Below are 14344 nucleotides of genomic sequence, written 5' to 3'. Positions count from 1 at the left end.
CCCCAAGAGGTATAGGGAGGAGGGCGGAGGATAAGAGGTAGACTGCACTTTGAGCCAACCACACTCTCCTCTCTCGACATCTTCTTCAATCTCTCACTCTCTGAGGACAATCTTTCTTTTGACTCCCAACCCACCATGGAATATTAGTCTTTTTGCATTTAATCAGCCAACACTTGCACCCAAAAGAGTTTCAATTCATTAAAAGCACTCAGATATTCAGGCCAGCTGCCTCCTGGAGACTGGCTCAAGACAAGGTGGAGACAGACAGGCAGACGTGTGTGTGTGTGTGTGTGTGTGTGTGTGTGTGTGTGTGTGTGTGTGTGTGTGTGTGTGTGTGTGCATTTTATTTATTTTTTTGCCGGCTGATGGAGGAGGTAGGCTGTGTGTTACCTCGCATTTTTTTTGTGGAGACAGGGTAACCCAAACCTCAGCAGTGATCGGGCTGTGCTCAGCACTATTCTACCACAGCGAGATCGAACCACACTTAATGGTGCGACTGGTTTATGTGTGCATGTGTAGTAGATGTGAAAGGAAAAAAAAAAGCACACACATTTATGGACATTTACAGCTGTGCATGCACACACTACACATGTGCAGACACAACGGCTCAGCAAGGGTTTTGAAATTGAGATTGTAAATTCAACATACCACATTTTCATTGTAATTATATGACATTGCATGTGAATATGCACCAACCATCTACCTGCAAGTAAGAATCTGTATCCAGAACATTCTCCACAGACCAGATGGCTCCATTGTGGCTCGGGAATCAATATTTAAGGAGGGGAGACACACCAACAATGCATATGCTTGTATTTGCTGTACCCCGCGATAAAATATTGGCAATCTTTTTTTTTTTTTTTTTGTCTGCAAGTATTGTCGTTTGAGCACAAAGAGTATTTGATAGCAGTCTGGTGCAACTGCTTTGGAACTACAATCATGATATGTTTTGAGTCAAGGTCAGATGTTCAGTTAGAAAGGCAAGTGTGTGTGTCAGTCATGAAATACTGCCACCAAGAGAGGATATGTCACAGGCAGTTGTTACATTTGTCTGAGTAACACAGACAAGAAAAAGTAAAAGTCCATGCCATTGTTCACCCATTTTGATGTTTAACACCGTTGTGACAAGAACATCCATTTCATCCAGTTTTCATTCCATTTGTCCTCATTAGGGTCGCGAGTGAGCGTTTCTTCGCCAATCAATCGCAGACAGTTTCAAGTAGTGTCAGATGGAACAGACATTGTCGTTAATTATTCTTTGAAAATACACCGGATTTTTGATAGCACCCTCACATGAGACCTCATTAGATTTTCCAGATGTGCCTGTTGCTGTCATTATCTCTTCAGAATACATTTTTTCATTCATGATGCAAGATGACCTAGCATTACTTGAAGTGTTCTTGCAAGTATGATGCATTTGGACTTGCAATCACAATCCACACCCAACAAATATGTTAATTATTGAAAATAATATTTAATACTGTATTACGAAAAATTATTATAAATATCATTGGTAAAACTGATTCAAATCTCGTTTTTATCTAGTAGCATACAGTCTGGGAGAAGTTTCTTCTTTCCAAAACATTTATTAAATCACCAACTAAAGTAGTAGAATTTCATTCCATTTGACACGTTGTCTTCTTCACCAGCACACATCTGAAAGAGTTCTTGCTAAACACATTTTGCTGGTGACATTATCTCTACTGGTATCTGACCTTGAGCCACTCAACTTCACGATGATGTTCAATCTTTTTCTTTTCCTGCTGTTTGACTATTTTACAGACAGTAAGTGAATGAAGAGCACAGCTGATGGTGCTGCTTTCACAAGTCATAGATTTCACACCACCCACACTGAGTTGACTCTTATGAGAAAATATGCAGTCAAGGCATTTGCCCTGACATAGATATAACTCATATGATCCACAACATCAAATTTATGATGATGACAATATCAAGTGAGATACCAAAAGAGCAGATCAGCTGTCAAAAATCATAATGGAAACCCCATGTAAAGTATAGCTGTATTGGAGTAACTCGGTTACTTGGAGTTACATTGTTTTTTGTTTTTTTTTCTCAAATATTTTTGGCCAAGTAACACTATTCAGGAATTTGCTGCTGGTACGTAACGTTCTACTTATACATAACCAGGAGTGCACAGAACTGGCACACAGGTACGCATGCGCGACACAAATCATTCATGCGTAACGTCATTTATGTCAAGACAGGCCTTTACGTACCTGCACACGTCCGTCCGCTTTTTCATCTGCTGGAGCAAAACAAATGAGCCAACCGTTGGAAGCTGCTTCCTTACGTCGTGCCACTGACCAGTAACGGACAACTCATTTCGGACTTTCTTGGACTAATTGAACTCGGCGCTGATCGAACCGCACATGCCATACCTGACGGAATAGTGAGACTTTGAGGAAGCAGATTTGGACAACTGGATCGATAAGTTGGTCGCTGTGTGCGCAAACAGTGCTTCTGTTAACGTTGGTGTGTACAACGAACGGCATTGTGCCTCAATGTAAGCAACTCGCTGCAGCTGGAGGCTCCCTAGTGGACTTTTTGTGTACTGCGCACACACTGGAGAACTGCGCAAAGTCAACTGATCACAGTGTGCGTTACTCTGATACAGTTCATCGCTCTGTGATCAAGCTGCTGTAATTGTATTTACAGAAGGGTGGTGCAAAAAGATACACTGAAGAAATTGCTTGAAGAAAATGGGATCACTTTTGTGAAACTGAGCACGTTTCACAATGTCAGATGGTCTGCATTGAGGCATGAAACAATGCGAAATATACCCACTGCCAGTCATTCAAATGAAAGCTGGCTTCAAGTGATACAAGCGAATTGCAGCATATCCGCACAAAGCGTTTTCAATGTCTTCTGGCCAATATGCCTGTTGGTAACATTTTGAAGACCACATCCTTGAGGTTTCAGAAGGAAAAACATAAGCATTGGAGAATGTCAAGATGAACTAATGGTGGCCATTGGATAGTTCACACTTCTGCTTGACCGTCGTGGTTGCCATAGGACACGCTGTTTCGAATGCTGATGCTGACAGAGACAAGTCAAACTTACAAAAATGGTTATTTGAAGAATTTGGAATTAGATACGGGTGGCACGGTGGTCGACTGGTTAGCATTCCCACATCTCAGCATCACAAAAACCACATACAGATCTCGTCTGTCACATGCCCGTCTCTCACCCCTGATGCACATTCACCTGTCTAAAATGACAACAAAGGCATATGGCCCAAAGTCAGCTCTTAACCTGTGGATGGAAACTGCTAATCGGAGGCTCAAGCAGGGACAAGGAGATGTATCTACAGCATTTACCGTGCTGGTCACTGAAACAGATGACAGTGTGGCGACAGAGGAGGAGATCGAGGAAGATGCTACATCAGACCACACAGTGAGGACCAAACACAGTCTCCTGGTACTCATGTGAGTAACCCATGAACAAAATGATATGCACCTCTGTACATAACAATATACTAAATCACAATGCATTCCAAACATGCAGGAATTCCATTCTCTAACAAAACAACCCTCCATACACATGTGTAGAATGTTCTCACTGCAATTCATTATTGTTGTCTCACTTTATTGGTGCAAATAATTGTCCAGCCGTGCATCTTATGGTTTGGCTTATCTGATGTAAATGGATATGTCCATACAACCATTTATTTTCTCCTGTTAATATCCTTAATTTAACTTGTAAGAATGATAATTTAACATTAAAAAAAAACATGCGTAAGGACTCTCTTTCAAATACACATTTTAATGACAATAAGAAGCCAAGATGTAAGAACACGAATGGGAGTGCAGGCGAGGTCTCAAAGGAGCTCGTTTTGCCCGTCTCACCAAACAGTCTGAGGCAAAAGAGCATGCCTTACAAGATCTGATTAGGTGTAAATTAAAACTTCATTAACCGTCAGTGCGGATTAAGAGAAGGGCAGAGGAATGCCTTTGTTTAAGTTCATCACATATTGCTGTCTCTCATTTGATAATGTTTGCCTGCATCATATATAATTGATGTCCCTGTATGTCTTCAGCATTCAGCTTTGATCTTCAACCACCCCCAACAGTGTGGTGCTCTTCTCTTTAAATATGTATGACGCAGTAACATTAATTGGGTTAAAGAGGTCAAAGTTCATAATGAACTAATCTTTCCACTATACATTTGACACATTAGTATATGTTGATCAAATTTCATAACGAATAATGATGATAGGCTGACATGTACTGATCTGTTTCAAAAACGAATTTAAAAAAAATGTCTGCCTTGGTTAGAATCCCGATTCAGTCGTTCCTTTGTGCTTCTGTTTTTGAGTTTCATTGACTTTGAACTGTCCATAGATGAGAACGTAAGTGTAAATGGGTGAATGTACAGTATAGTGTCACTGACTGACAACCAGTCAAGGGTCTCTAGCCTAAAGAAAGTTAAAGTTAGGTTCCAGTTCACTAATCCTACAGACAGCGCTAGGTTCCGTCTGCTGCTATGATAGAACGAGGCTGTCTGAAGAAGCCAGGTAACATTTGGATGGTTCACATGAGAGATACGTGGGGCGATGCTAGCTTTACTGTGTATGTAACCTCCACCTTCCCCCTCCTGCTTAGTGTGGGCAAAGAGACAGACACACCTCTGGTTTTAACAGAGAAAAAGAGAAAAAAAAAACCAAACAAATTTTGTTCCAAATCACAAACTGGCTCCTATTGATTACACCAAAGAGCCAGCTCAAAGAAATGTGGCCCAAGTTTACTACTTCATTAAAGCGAGAGAAAATCGGCCAGCCATCCTTCTAAAGGTTTTTTTTTAGACTGTTTTACACATTGCCTTACGCCCACAATTTGATAACCTTTTCACCTGAACACGCTTTACAGCCAAGCACTGCCACAGGATATTTGATCGAAAGATCAGTACAGATGGTGAAGATAGATTTTTTTTTTTTTAACCTCTTCACGGTATACACATCCCTTGCGAGTGGGAAAATGACAACGAATGCAGAATTTGTCAGCCGGAAGATGTGAGAGACGCTTAAATGAAGCTCTTTAAAATAAAAAAAAATGGCCAATTAGTGAAGTGTCAGATGCCATTTTTTTGTACTTCACACATGCGTTTCTTTGATGCCACGTGGCGTTCAGTGGATATGAGTTTGAAACACTTTCTTGATGTGCCGGTTTTGATGAGGGCTAGGTTACACCTCAGGGCTTTGAAAGAATCACTTATGAAGCTTCAGAGAAATGACACAGGCAATGAAATGGGGAAATATTTTTGAAATTTCATTTGATGCACTTGAGATGATCACAAATTTGTTTTAATACACTCATTGCGAGAGATTATTTGCTCACATCAATTGAACATCTTACCCAAAGCCGAAGCCTAAACAATATCAATGAACCAAAAGTGATGGGTTTACCTCTCTATGATTCATAGTAGAAAGGCTACTTAGTAGTGTATAGAATGTACGCGACCTTCACATATGCTTGAGCAGGGGTGTCCAAACTCAGTCCTCAAGGGCCGATGTCCTGCCCGTTTTCCCATCTCTCCTTGCTACAACACACCTGATTCAAATTATCACGATTGTTATCTTGCTTCTTCAGAGCTTGCTGATAACCTGATCCTTTGAATCAAATGTGTTTCAGCAAGAAGAGATGGAAAACAGGGAGGACAGTGGCCTTTGAGGACAATGTTTGGACACCCCTGTTCTACAACCTTGTGATTTTGCTTATTTGGAGAAATCCCCCCCAAAAATACAGGGACATATTTTTGGAGCTGGAAACTTGAGGTTCATTAGTCATAAATTGAGAACATGGACTGTGAAATTTTGGTTGAATGGCTTATTATCGTGTGTTTTAGACTCCAACGACAACTAACTCGCAGAGCCCATCAGGAGGTGTTCCGCCACTACAGTGCTTATACACACTTGTGTGGACAAGGTTACCTTTGTTGTTTTGGCCCACCTTGCCAAGTGCCTCTTGCATGAGCTTCCCCTTCAAGCCTGGTGTGGATGCTGCAATACTCATTGCCACAACCAGGGTAGCGTGAACTTGAGCCACACGTGCATTATCACATGCACGCAAACATGCATACTCATGTGCAGGCTCGCTCATTGACAATCATTTTCCACCTCCGCACAAGCAACCCCCATCACCCTTGGGTGATGAACAACATCTGCTTATCCATCCCTTCGTCCCTGCCCCTGGCATGGCTGCTGGCTTCCTCCTGGCTGCACTGCCACAATGACATCCTGTCTGCCTTTCTGTCACCCATTACTAAAATGTGTAGTGACAATCAGGCTTTTTTTTTTTTTTTTTTTAAATGAACCCTTCCCTCATATCAGCCTGGGACCAGTAACACCAGCTTTCATGCATGCCTGGAGTATGCCCCATGAATAAGTCTTTACATGTTGCCATGATGGGTCCTGCATTTTATTGTGTTCTGTTTCACCTTCTAATCGTTCTAGCCTAAGAAAAGTAAGGCTATGCTCCCTGTTGCCCAGCTTGATGGTGAGGACAAGTATAATGTTGGTATCTCATCGAAGAAGGACATAAACATTTTCTTTTTTTTTTGTTGTTTTTAATGCAGTTTGCAAATCTTAATTCCCTCAGATTGTGGGAGGTCAAAACAATGTTGCTGGGGAGGCATACTCTTCTGTACCCTGCCTTTTTTTTACACATCTTGGCCAGTGACTTGCTCACAGGTCCGCAGTCCCGTTGTCTTTTGACACAGACAGATGACATATTTATTAGCTTGTCAGACGCTGCCCTTGCTCATAATGTCTCTATCGCTCTCAACATAAAACAACAAGAAACCACAACACATACACACCTTAATAGTATGACTTTTCAATCTGAGCCAACTAAACACTTTGTTTTTGTGTCTTCCCCCCACTTTGAGTTCATCTTCTTCTATCTTGCTCACTCTTACACCACAGCTAAAACAATCATCTCCACTGTTTGCTAATTGGGACGGGCTCCCATGGAGATGAGCAGGCAGCGCGCTTGATGAGGCATAAAATGATGATTAATTAATTTACTGCTCAGTTGGTCATCATACTGAGAGCTGTATGAGACTCCCAGCAGTGAACCATGAGCCTAGCCCAGAAATAAAAACTCACTCATTTAATTCAGTGTACTGTGCAATCACATCTTATGTGACAAACTTTCTCTTTTTTAGACTCAGAAGCAGAGGCATTTTCTTCTCCCCCTAAGAGATCCACTTTCATACGACCGAAATAACAATGGCCAACAGGCTTACTCCTCTTCTTCTTGGATCATCCAGAAGGAGATCATTTTAGCTATACAATGGTTGAAAGTGTGAGAACCAGTTACAATTTGTCTGTTGTTCATTCAGATCACACAAAAAGTAAGAAAATTCTATCAAACTTTGTGAAGGAGGAATGATATATATATACAGTATATGTGTATATATTCAATTTGATATACTCGATTAAATATATCAATTATATTTGTTATTTCTATCAGTAAACGCAACACAAATAAACATCTTGCTTTCGGAATACGCTGAGGTCAGTGATTGAGGAAAAGGCAAATGTTGGGAAACAAAGCAAAGTGATGACAGGGAAAGAGTGATAAACATCGGGGGGAGGAACACTTGGGCTTTTCAAACAGTGCATCTCATCTTCATTCCATTCAAACTTGTCAGTGTGATTGATCATTTGATGTAGCTGTGCTGCCAATCACTCCCCTCAAATCTCTTTGTTTTCCTTTTCTGCTTTTTATCACTAAACTTAGAAGTGATATGCAACTACAGAACAGTGAGTTGTGTCAGAGTCAGGAAAAGATGCCAAGTATATATCAAAAGAGCTTTTTTGTAAACATCTTGAGTTTGTTTAAAAGTGGTCATTTCTCAACATGAAAAGATGTGAGCCTAGATTAAGCAAACAAGGTGTAATTTGTGCAATTGTTGTCCTTTGTCACCCGTAATATTACCTATTTGAATCATAGAATACAGTATTGTCTGTATGCAGCATTTTTTTCCCTTTGAGATTTACAACAAATTGCCACTAAATAAGCTGTGGCATTGTACATTAGCTTCGTCTGGGTATTATAGTTGAGGCGGTTTCTAAAAGAAAAAAAAAGAAATCAACATAAATCTCACCACATGTTTCTCACCTCTTGAGTTTTTATATTCTGTTTGATTTAGCAAACAATCACCTGCAGGTGTCCACGTAGTACTCAGTTGTCTGCATCCACTTTTGAGTAAATAAATATTCAGTTAAGTGACCAGAAAAACAATCAAAGGAAACACAAGGGTTACCATAGGGCACTAGTGGAAGAGAGCATAGAGCAAAAGTAGGTCTGCTGTTCAGAGTGGCTTGGTCAACTGGCTGATGACGATGGCAAGTACAACATGGCATCCTTTTATGCTTGGTTTAGTATGTCATGTTTGGCGGTTTGTTTTTGTTGAGGTGGTGTGCAGGCACAACAAGCGTATGGAGAGTGCTGATACACAAGGGGAGCAAGGACAGGTGGAGACAAAGACACAACGAGAAGACTGAGGAAAACGCAAAAACAAACCAAAAGTAAATCATAACAATGGAAACTGAAAATGATCCGGACCAAAGTAATGTCAGAAACAAAAGGCACAAAGCACAGAGCATTAATAACAATTACATGGCCATTTTTTGGGAGCCCTCCGGTTGATCATCTCTGTCAATACTGTAACATTATCCCAATAAAGCAAGTACCGGTACCCTTAGATAATGACAATAAATGTCTTAACATGTCTTATGCATTGCTACCGATTTTCAAAAGCTCAGAGGAACATTAACAACCCTGAACTGGTTGCCAGCCATTTGCAGGGCACACAGAGACGAACAAACATCCGCGCTCACACTCACACCTAGTGAGTGTTCAATCAGCCTGCCGTGCATGTTTTTGGAATGTGGGAAGAAACCAGAGTACCCGGAGAAAACCCACGCAAGCCCTGGGGGAACATGCAAACTCCACACAGGGAGGTCGGAGCCAGCATCGAACCCATGACCTCTGCACTGTGGGGTTGACGTGCTAACCACTTGGTACTGGGCCGCCCTGTCTGGAAATAATGACACATTATTTGTTTATTTGTGCAGTGTCTTGTGTGTTCTAGAAGTGTACTGAGCCCAGTTAACATTTGGATGTTGCAACATATCTAAATAAGTCATACGCAACAAACACAGAACACTGGTCATAATAATAGTTACATGCACTGAGATTGAAATTGACAAATGATCTTTCACGTCGCTTTAACTTCTCCTCCTCTTTGTTCACATTGACTCTTGGGCCTTTGCGGTCTGAGCTCATTCCATTACAGAGCATTCTTCTGGGGCCAAACACGTCAGACAAACAACAAAAAAACATTGTAACACAGTCGTGACCAACTACAGAAAGAGGGTGTTTAGCTTCAGGCTATGTCCTTAGGACACAGTGCCTCAAACCTCATTGGGCATCGCTCCATCAAAGATGTAAGTGCAAACCCATCAGAAACTCTTTTCAAGATATTCTGTTGTGGAGCACGAACATGACAAGGGTGATTGGGAGTGAGTGCAACCTCTTTACTATCTGCTGTGTCAAAAATATTTCACCTTCCGCCAAGATCACACACATACACACGCCACATGAACACTCCACATACGTACAGTACAGTACGCATGTGAAACCCGGACAGCTAAACGAAAAGGCTCCGCTGTAGACCCTGTCAGTTCTGTTCATATTATACCTGACAGAGAGACACAAGCAGAGCTGTGTCAAAAGACAAGCCCTTCGCCTCTAACAGAGGCAGCACATGGGGAATGGCTTCATATGTCTCCTGCTAGCCTCTGCTAGCACGTTGACAGGTGCCATCCTTGACAGCTAATAGAAGAATTTCTCCTCTGGTAAACAGTTTCTCTCTGTTGGTCGGGTGTAATGAAACGTGTATGGAATGGAAATTAGAAAAGCAACTAAAAGCGGAGGGATGTAAAAAAAGCAAATCTGTCTCCAATTTGTGTCATAAGAAATACTTCAAAATACATTCTTGAACATGTTAGCAACACAATGTGTATTCTCACTTCATTTCGTTCAAATGTATACGTTATTAAAATGATAAATTATTAGATTAACTGAAGTGTAAAAAAAAAATCCAATTTTCTCTCAATACTTTTTTTAGGTTACTCCTGTCCTTACTCCTGGCCTCTCAATGTCCCTCTGTTACAGTTATGTAGTTTGGGTTTTTTTGGTAATAATGTACATTATTCAATATCCAGTATGTGTTTAGTTCCCTGTTCCTAATGTGATACAGGTAACGCTGATCCACTTTCCTGCTTGTTGCACAGATGACCTCTTAGTCACCAACAGTCGATGGTAAGAAGAGTCGCCCACCAAATTATTTATATGCAGGCCAATAGACAACCACCCCCACCACTGGACTCTAATTAGGCTTCAACAAAGTTATTGTATTGCCATCTTTGTCAAGGAGTACCAACTCACACTCACGGCTTCAGTACCAGAGCGACCTCCTCCGATTGGTGTCACTTTTGTATATGTATTGTATGGTTCAATTGATTGCTTTCTAGATTCTTTGCACAGCAACAACGGTCTGCTGAACCTTTGATCTACTAAATTGTTAATGAGGGATTTGATTAGGAACAACAGACTGTCCCCACTATACCAGTGCATATGGGATCAGTGTCTGGGTCAAGAAAAGGAGGAGGTGAGCCGTCAGTCATGCCACGTTCTCGAACTAACAACATGCGTAGTTCACACATTTCTTGAAATGAATTCGATAACTTGCTTTGCTGAGAACAGATACTACCCATAATATTGTATGACCCGCCCAATATGTTACATTTCAGCAACAGATTTTATTAAGGAGGGTCTACACACACACGCGCGCACACACACACACACACACACACACACACACACACACACGAAAGGCCGTACCATACTGAGGAGCGAAAGTTTGCAAGTGTGTGAGCACGAACAAGTGTTGTTTTTTTTTTCCATCAAGGTTCATTCAAGGTCGCAAACGGTTGCAAAGAATGTTGGCCAACAATTGTAATGGTCTCAAACAGTTTTTGTTGTCGCAAAAAACATGTTTAGAATGTGATGGAGACGAAAAAAAACTGTTTGCAACCATTAAAACTGTTTGAGAATGTCCGGTAAACGTATTTGCAAATGTTTGCAACATTGAATGAACCTTGGAAATAAAACAAAAAAAACAACAACAACATTAGCTTCATGTATACACACTTGCAAACCTTTGCAGCTCAGTCAGGTACCGGCTGAAGGAGCATATTTTCTTGTGTGCTGGAATCAGAAAAGACACGCAGCTGCACGTTTTTGGCTGCGCAGATCCTCCCATCGACTTTCAGCACTTAAGCACCTTCGTGGAATAAGGGTAGAAGGACCCTAAAATGAGGGAATTCCCTGTGAAATCTGGCAGAGCACGCATTCTCCCAAAAACTTAAGCATCTTTTCTCTCTCACACTCCCGAAGCTGTATACAGTAATTCTAGCTTCTTTGGCGCTGAAACATCATGTTGCGCATTTTGACTCAGTGAACTGCTTCCATACTTATGGATGTGTCTGAAAGGGCCACTCACAGTAACCACAGTTATTGCAATGGTCACGAGAGTGGGTTGGATTTGGAATAATTCGATTTTATTTGACCAATGCAGCTCATCATATTTGGTGAAGTGATAACCCGGCGTGTGGCGCGACACACAAGCATGCGGTTGGAGGGCAACGCTTGAACGGCTGGCTTACTCGCTTTTTAATGATGGCCTGGCTTCAAACATGCGTTCAGTCATAAGTTCAGTATTCTGGTTCAATGACTCTATTGCGTTTATTGAATGGAAAATGCAAGAACACAATTAGTACAACTTCCAGATGCGTAAAAAATAAATGGCTGAAGTGTAAATGGAGAATATGGCCCTGTAAAAATGGCACGTACCTTTTAACTTGGCGTCCCATAATGAGCCCGAAAAAATTTGTACCTTTAGGGAAGATTTGACATTTAACAATTCCGTCGATATCTTTGTCATTCTTATATCAAATATATTTGAATGAGGATCAAGTTTAACATACCTTTTTTGGCATGTACATTAACTGACACCTGCCATTCCAGGACAACGTTAAGCTACAGTGGTCAGGAGCCACAACAGCAAGCACTAATGTCATGCCATCGTCTTGTCAGCACCCCTTGCCTACTCAATAATTTACATGAAGGTGTCAGACAAAGCTGCCTTGGCTCATTCAACCCCTGTTAAAAAAAAAGAACAGAAAAAAAACACACTGCTTACTTCACTTTTACATCCCCCAGCACCTCCTTGTGGCAACTAAATGTTTGTGTCGTGAGTTTATCAGTATGTGCGTACCCCGCCTGTTGCCCGAAGACAGCTGGGGTCGGCTCCAGCACGTCCCGCGCCCCTGTAAGGATAACAGGATTAGATATTAGATGGATGCATTAAATTTGAAATGTAAAATACACACGCACACTATTTCCTGTGTGAGGAAACATAAAAAGTAGAAATCATACAAAATCAAATAAAACATAATACTTTGCTATATACACCAAACATTTGGATAAACAAAGTTTAGCATGATGGCAGGTGTTTAAATCGTGGCATATGAGAAATATGGAAGCTTGTTTCAAAAACTTGGATTTGTTTCTTCTTGTCAGTAAAAAAAAAAAAAGCAAAAACACTTTAACTTGGATAGGTGGCAAAATCAGACCTGGAGACTGTATTAGATGATAATTTTAGACCATAAATGTAATTTGTATGAGTACTGGAAAGAAAATAATTGTATGAATGTGCAAAGATTGTCAATTCCTTACGACAGTATAGTTTCCCTGAATTGTTGCGTTGATATGCCAACTGTTTGACATCATGTTTTGGGGTATTTGTAGTATGCAGTAGGTGTCTTTCTCCACATCAGGTTTCTTTGTAGAGCTTTTGAAAAAGAAGTACAGTTTTGCCGTAAAGCGTTTCCTTTTTTCAAACACTTTTTAAATGATGTCACTTCCAGGGCAGCCCAGCATTATTTTCACATTTAACCAGACCGTTTCCAATTTCACTGTACTCTGTAAATGGATTTGTAATGAAACAGCTTTGAAAATGTCACCTAGTTTCAATTGCATACAGTTTGAAGTCCTTCGCTAGTGACTCCTCTTTAACTCCTAAAGTGTCCGTGTGGAGCTGAGCAGGATGCAAAGAATGCAGCAAGTCACACTTGACTATGATGGATTTGACAAGAGGAAAGTGTTAATGATATTCCCCCTTTGATGGCTGGAGCTACTTCACACACATTTGCATTTCCATTCATCATCCCAGCATTTATCATTATGGGGTGGCTGCCAGATCTAATTACAGTCCTACGCCAACAGGGGCGACACTCCTGATAGAAAAGCCTACCCCCTGTCCCCTTCCTCATCTCTGTCTCTCGCTGTGTCACTGCTTCTTATTCTCTGCGGTTTACCTTAATTTACTCATAGCGTGCTCCGGTGTGTGTCTTATTTATTACTGGTATCTACTTCTTAATCTTGATCCGTTTTCTTTTAGGCTTCCGCCCGCCCTCTACGTTTAAATCAGAGGGTGGAAACAGGGAAGGAGGCAAGCATGCAGGAAGTGCAGCCGTGTAGGTACAAGCGTAATTAACTTCACTCTCGATGAAGTCATTTAAAGGCTCTACATGAGAAAAAAATGGTGAGACTAGAGAGTGGGGTGAAATAAAGAAGGGGTACGATTGAAATTTATAATTACGTTCACTTATATCACCCTCCAGTACTTTATCTGCTTAAAATCTCCTGTGGGTGATTTAGGAAGTTCGCTCAGGAGAACACTCAAAGATAGTGATTGTTAACTTATAAGTACTGTTTCTTAACACTTATCAGTCACAATCAACCACTTGTTACCAATTAATTAAGAGCATGATATAATATCTGACCTCTACGTTTGATGTTTAAATATTTCCCGTTGATACTTCCAAGTGCATTATTGCAAAGGTTTTCGCCGCATTGTGCATTGTTTATTAGGACAAAGAGCAAGTGCTGTCATGCCAAGAGGGAGCTGCAGGGTCACAGCTGGACATCCCACAAAACACCATGACCGTCTCTGTCTATTTATCACGCGCACTGCATGATCTTGGCAAGTCATCCTTCAACCGCAAAGAGATGCTTACACACAGTTACATGCCCAACTCACACAGTTGTGACCAAACCTGCGTCAAATAAAGTTAACAAAAAATTCTGAAAGTCTCTGTAAAAAAAACGTCATCATTGAGCTTGCTTTGACAAACTTTTTGGGCTGTAAATGAAAGAATGGAATGTAATTTTTTAAAATTTATTTTTTGGGT

General features: G+C 40.9%; 1 protein-coding gene across 1 annotated transcript in view; it reads left to right on the top strand.

The window, feature by feature from the left end:
- Nucleotides 1-2226: 2226 nt before the first annotated feature.
- The window catches only part of LOC109521862 (uncharacterized), a 16618-nt gene continuing 4500 nt past the window's right edge, over nt 2227-14344 (top strand). Inside the window, exon 1 of the mRNA XM_019879946.1 lies at nt 2227-3446. Within this exon, the coding sequence (XP_019735505.1) occupies nt 3049-3446 (398 nt within the window). The 5' untranslated portion in view covers nt 2227-3048. The remainder of the gene's footprint in view (nt 3447-14344) is intronic.

The sequence above is a fragment of the Hippocampus comes genome, unplaced genomic scaffold (genome assembly GCF_001891065.2).
Source record: "Hippocampus comes isolate QL1 unplaced genomic scaffold, H_comes_QL1_v1.1 scaffold135, whole genome shotgun sequence".
In the NCBI taxonomy this organism is placed as follows: Eukaryota; Metazoa; Chordata; class Actinopteri; order Syngnathiformes; family Syngnathidae; genus Hippocampus; species Hippocampus comes.
This window is presented reverse-complemented; position numbering and strand designations above follow the sequence as displayed.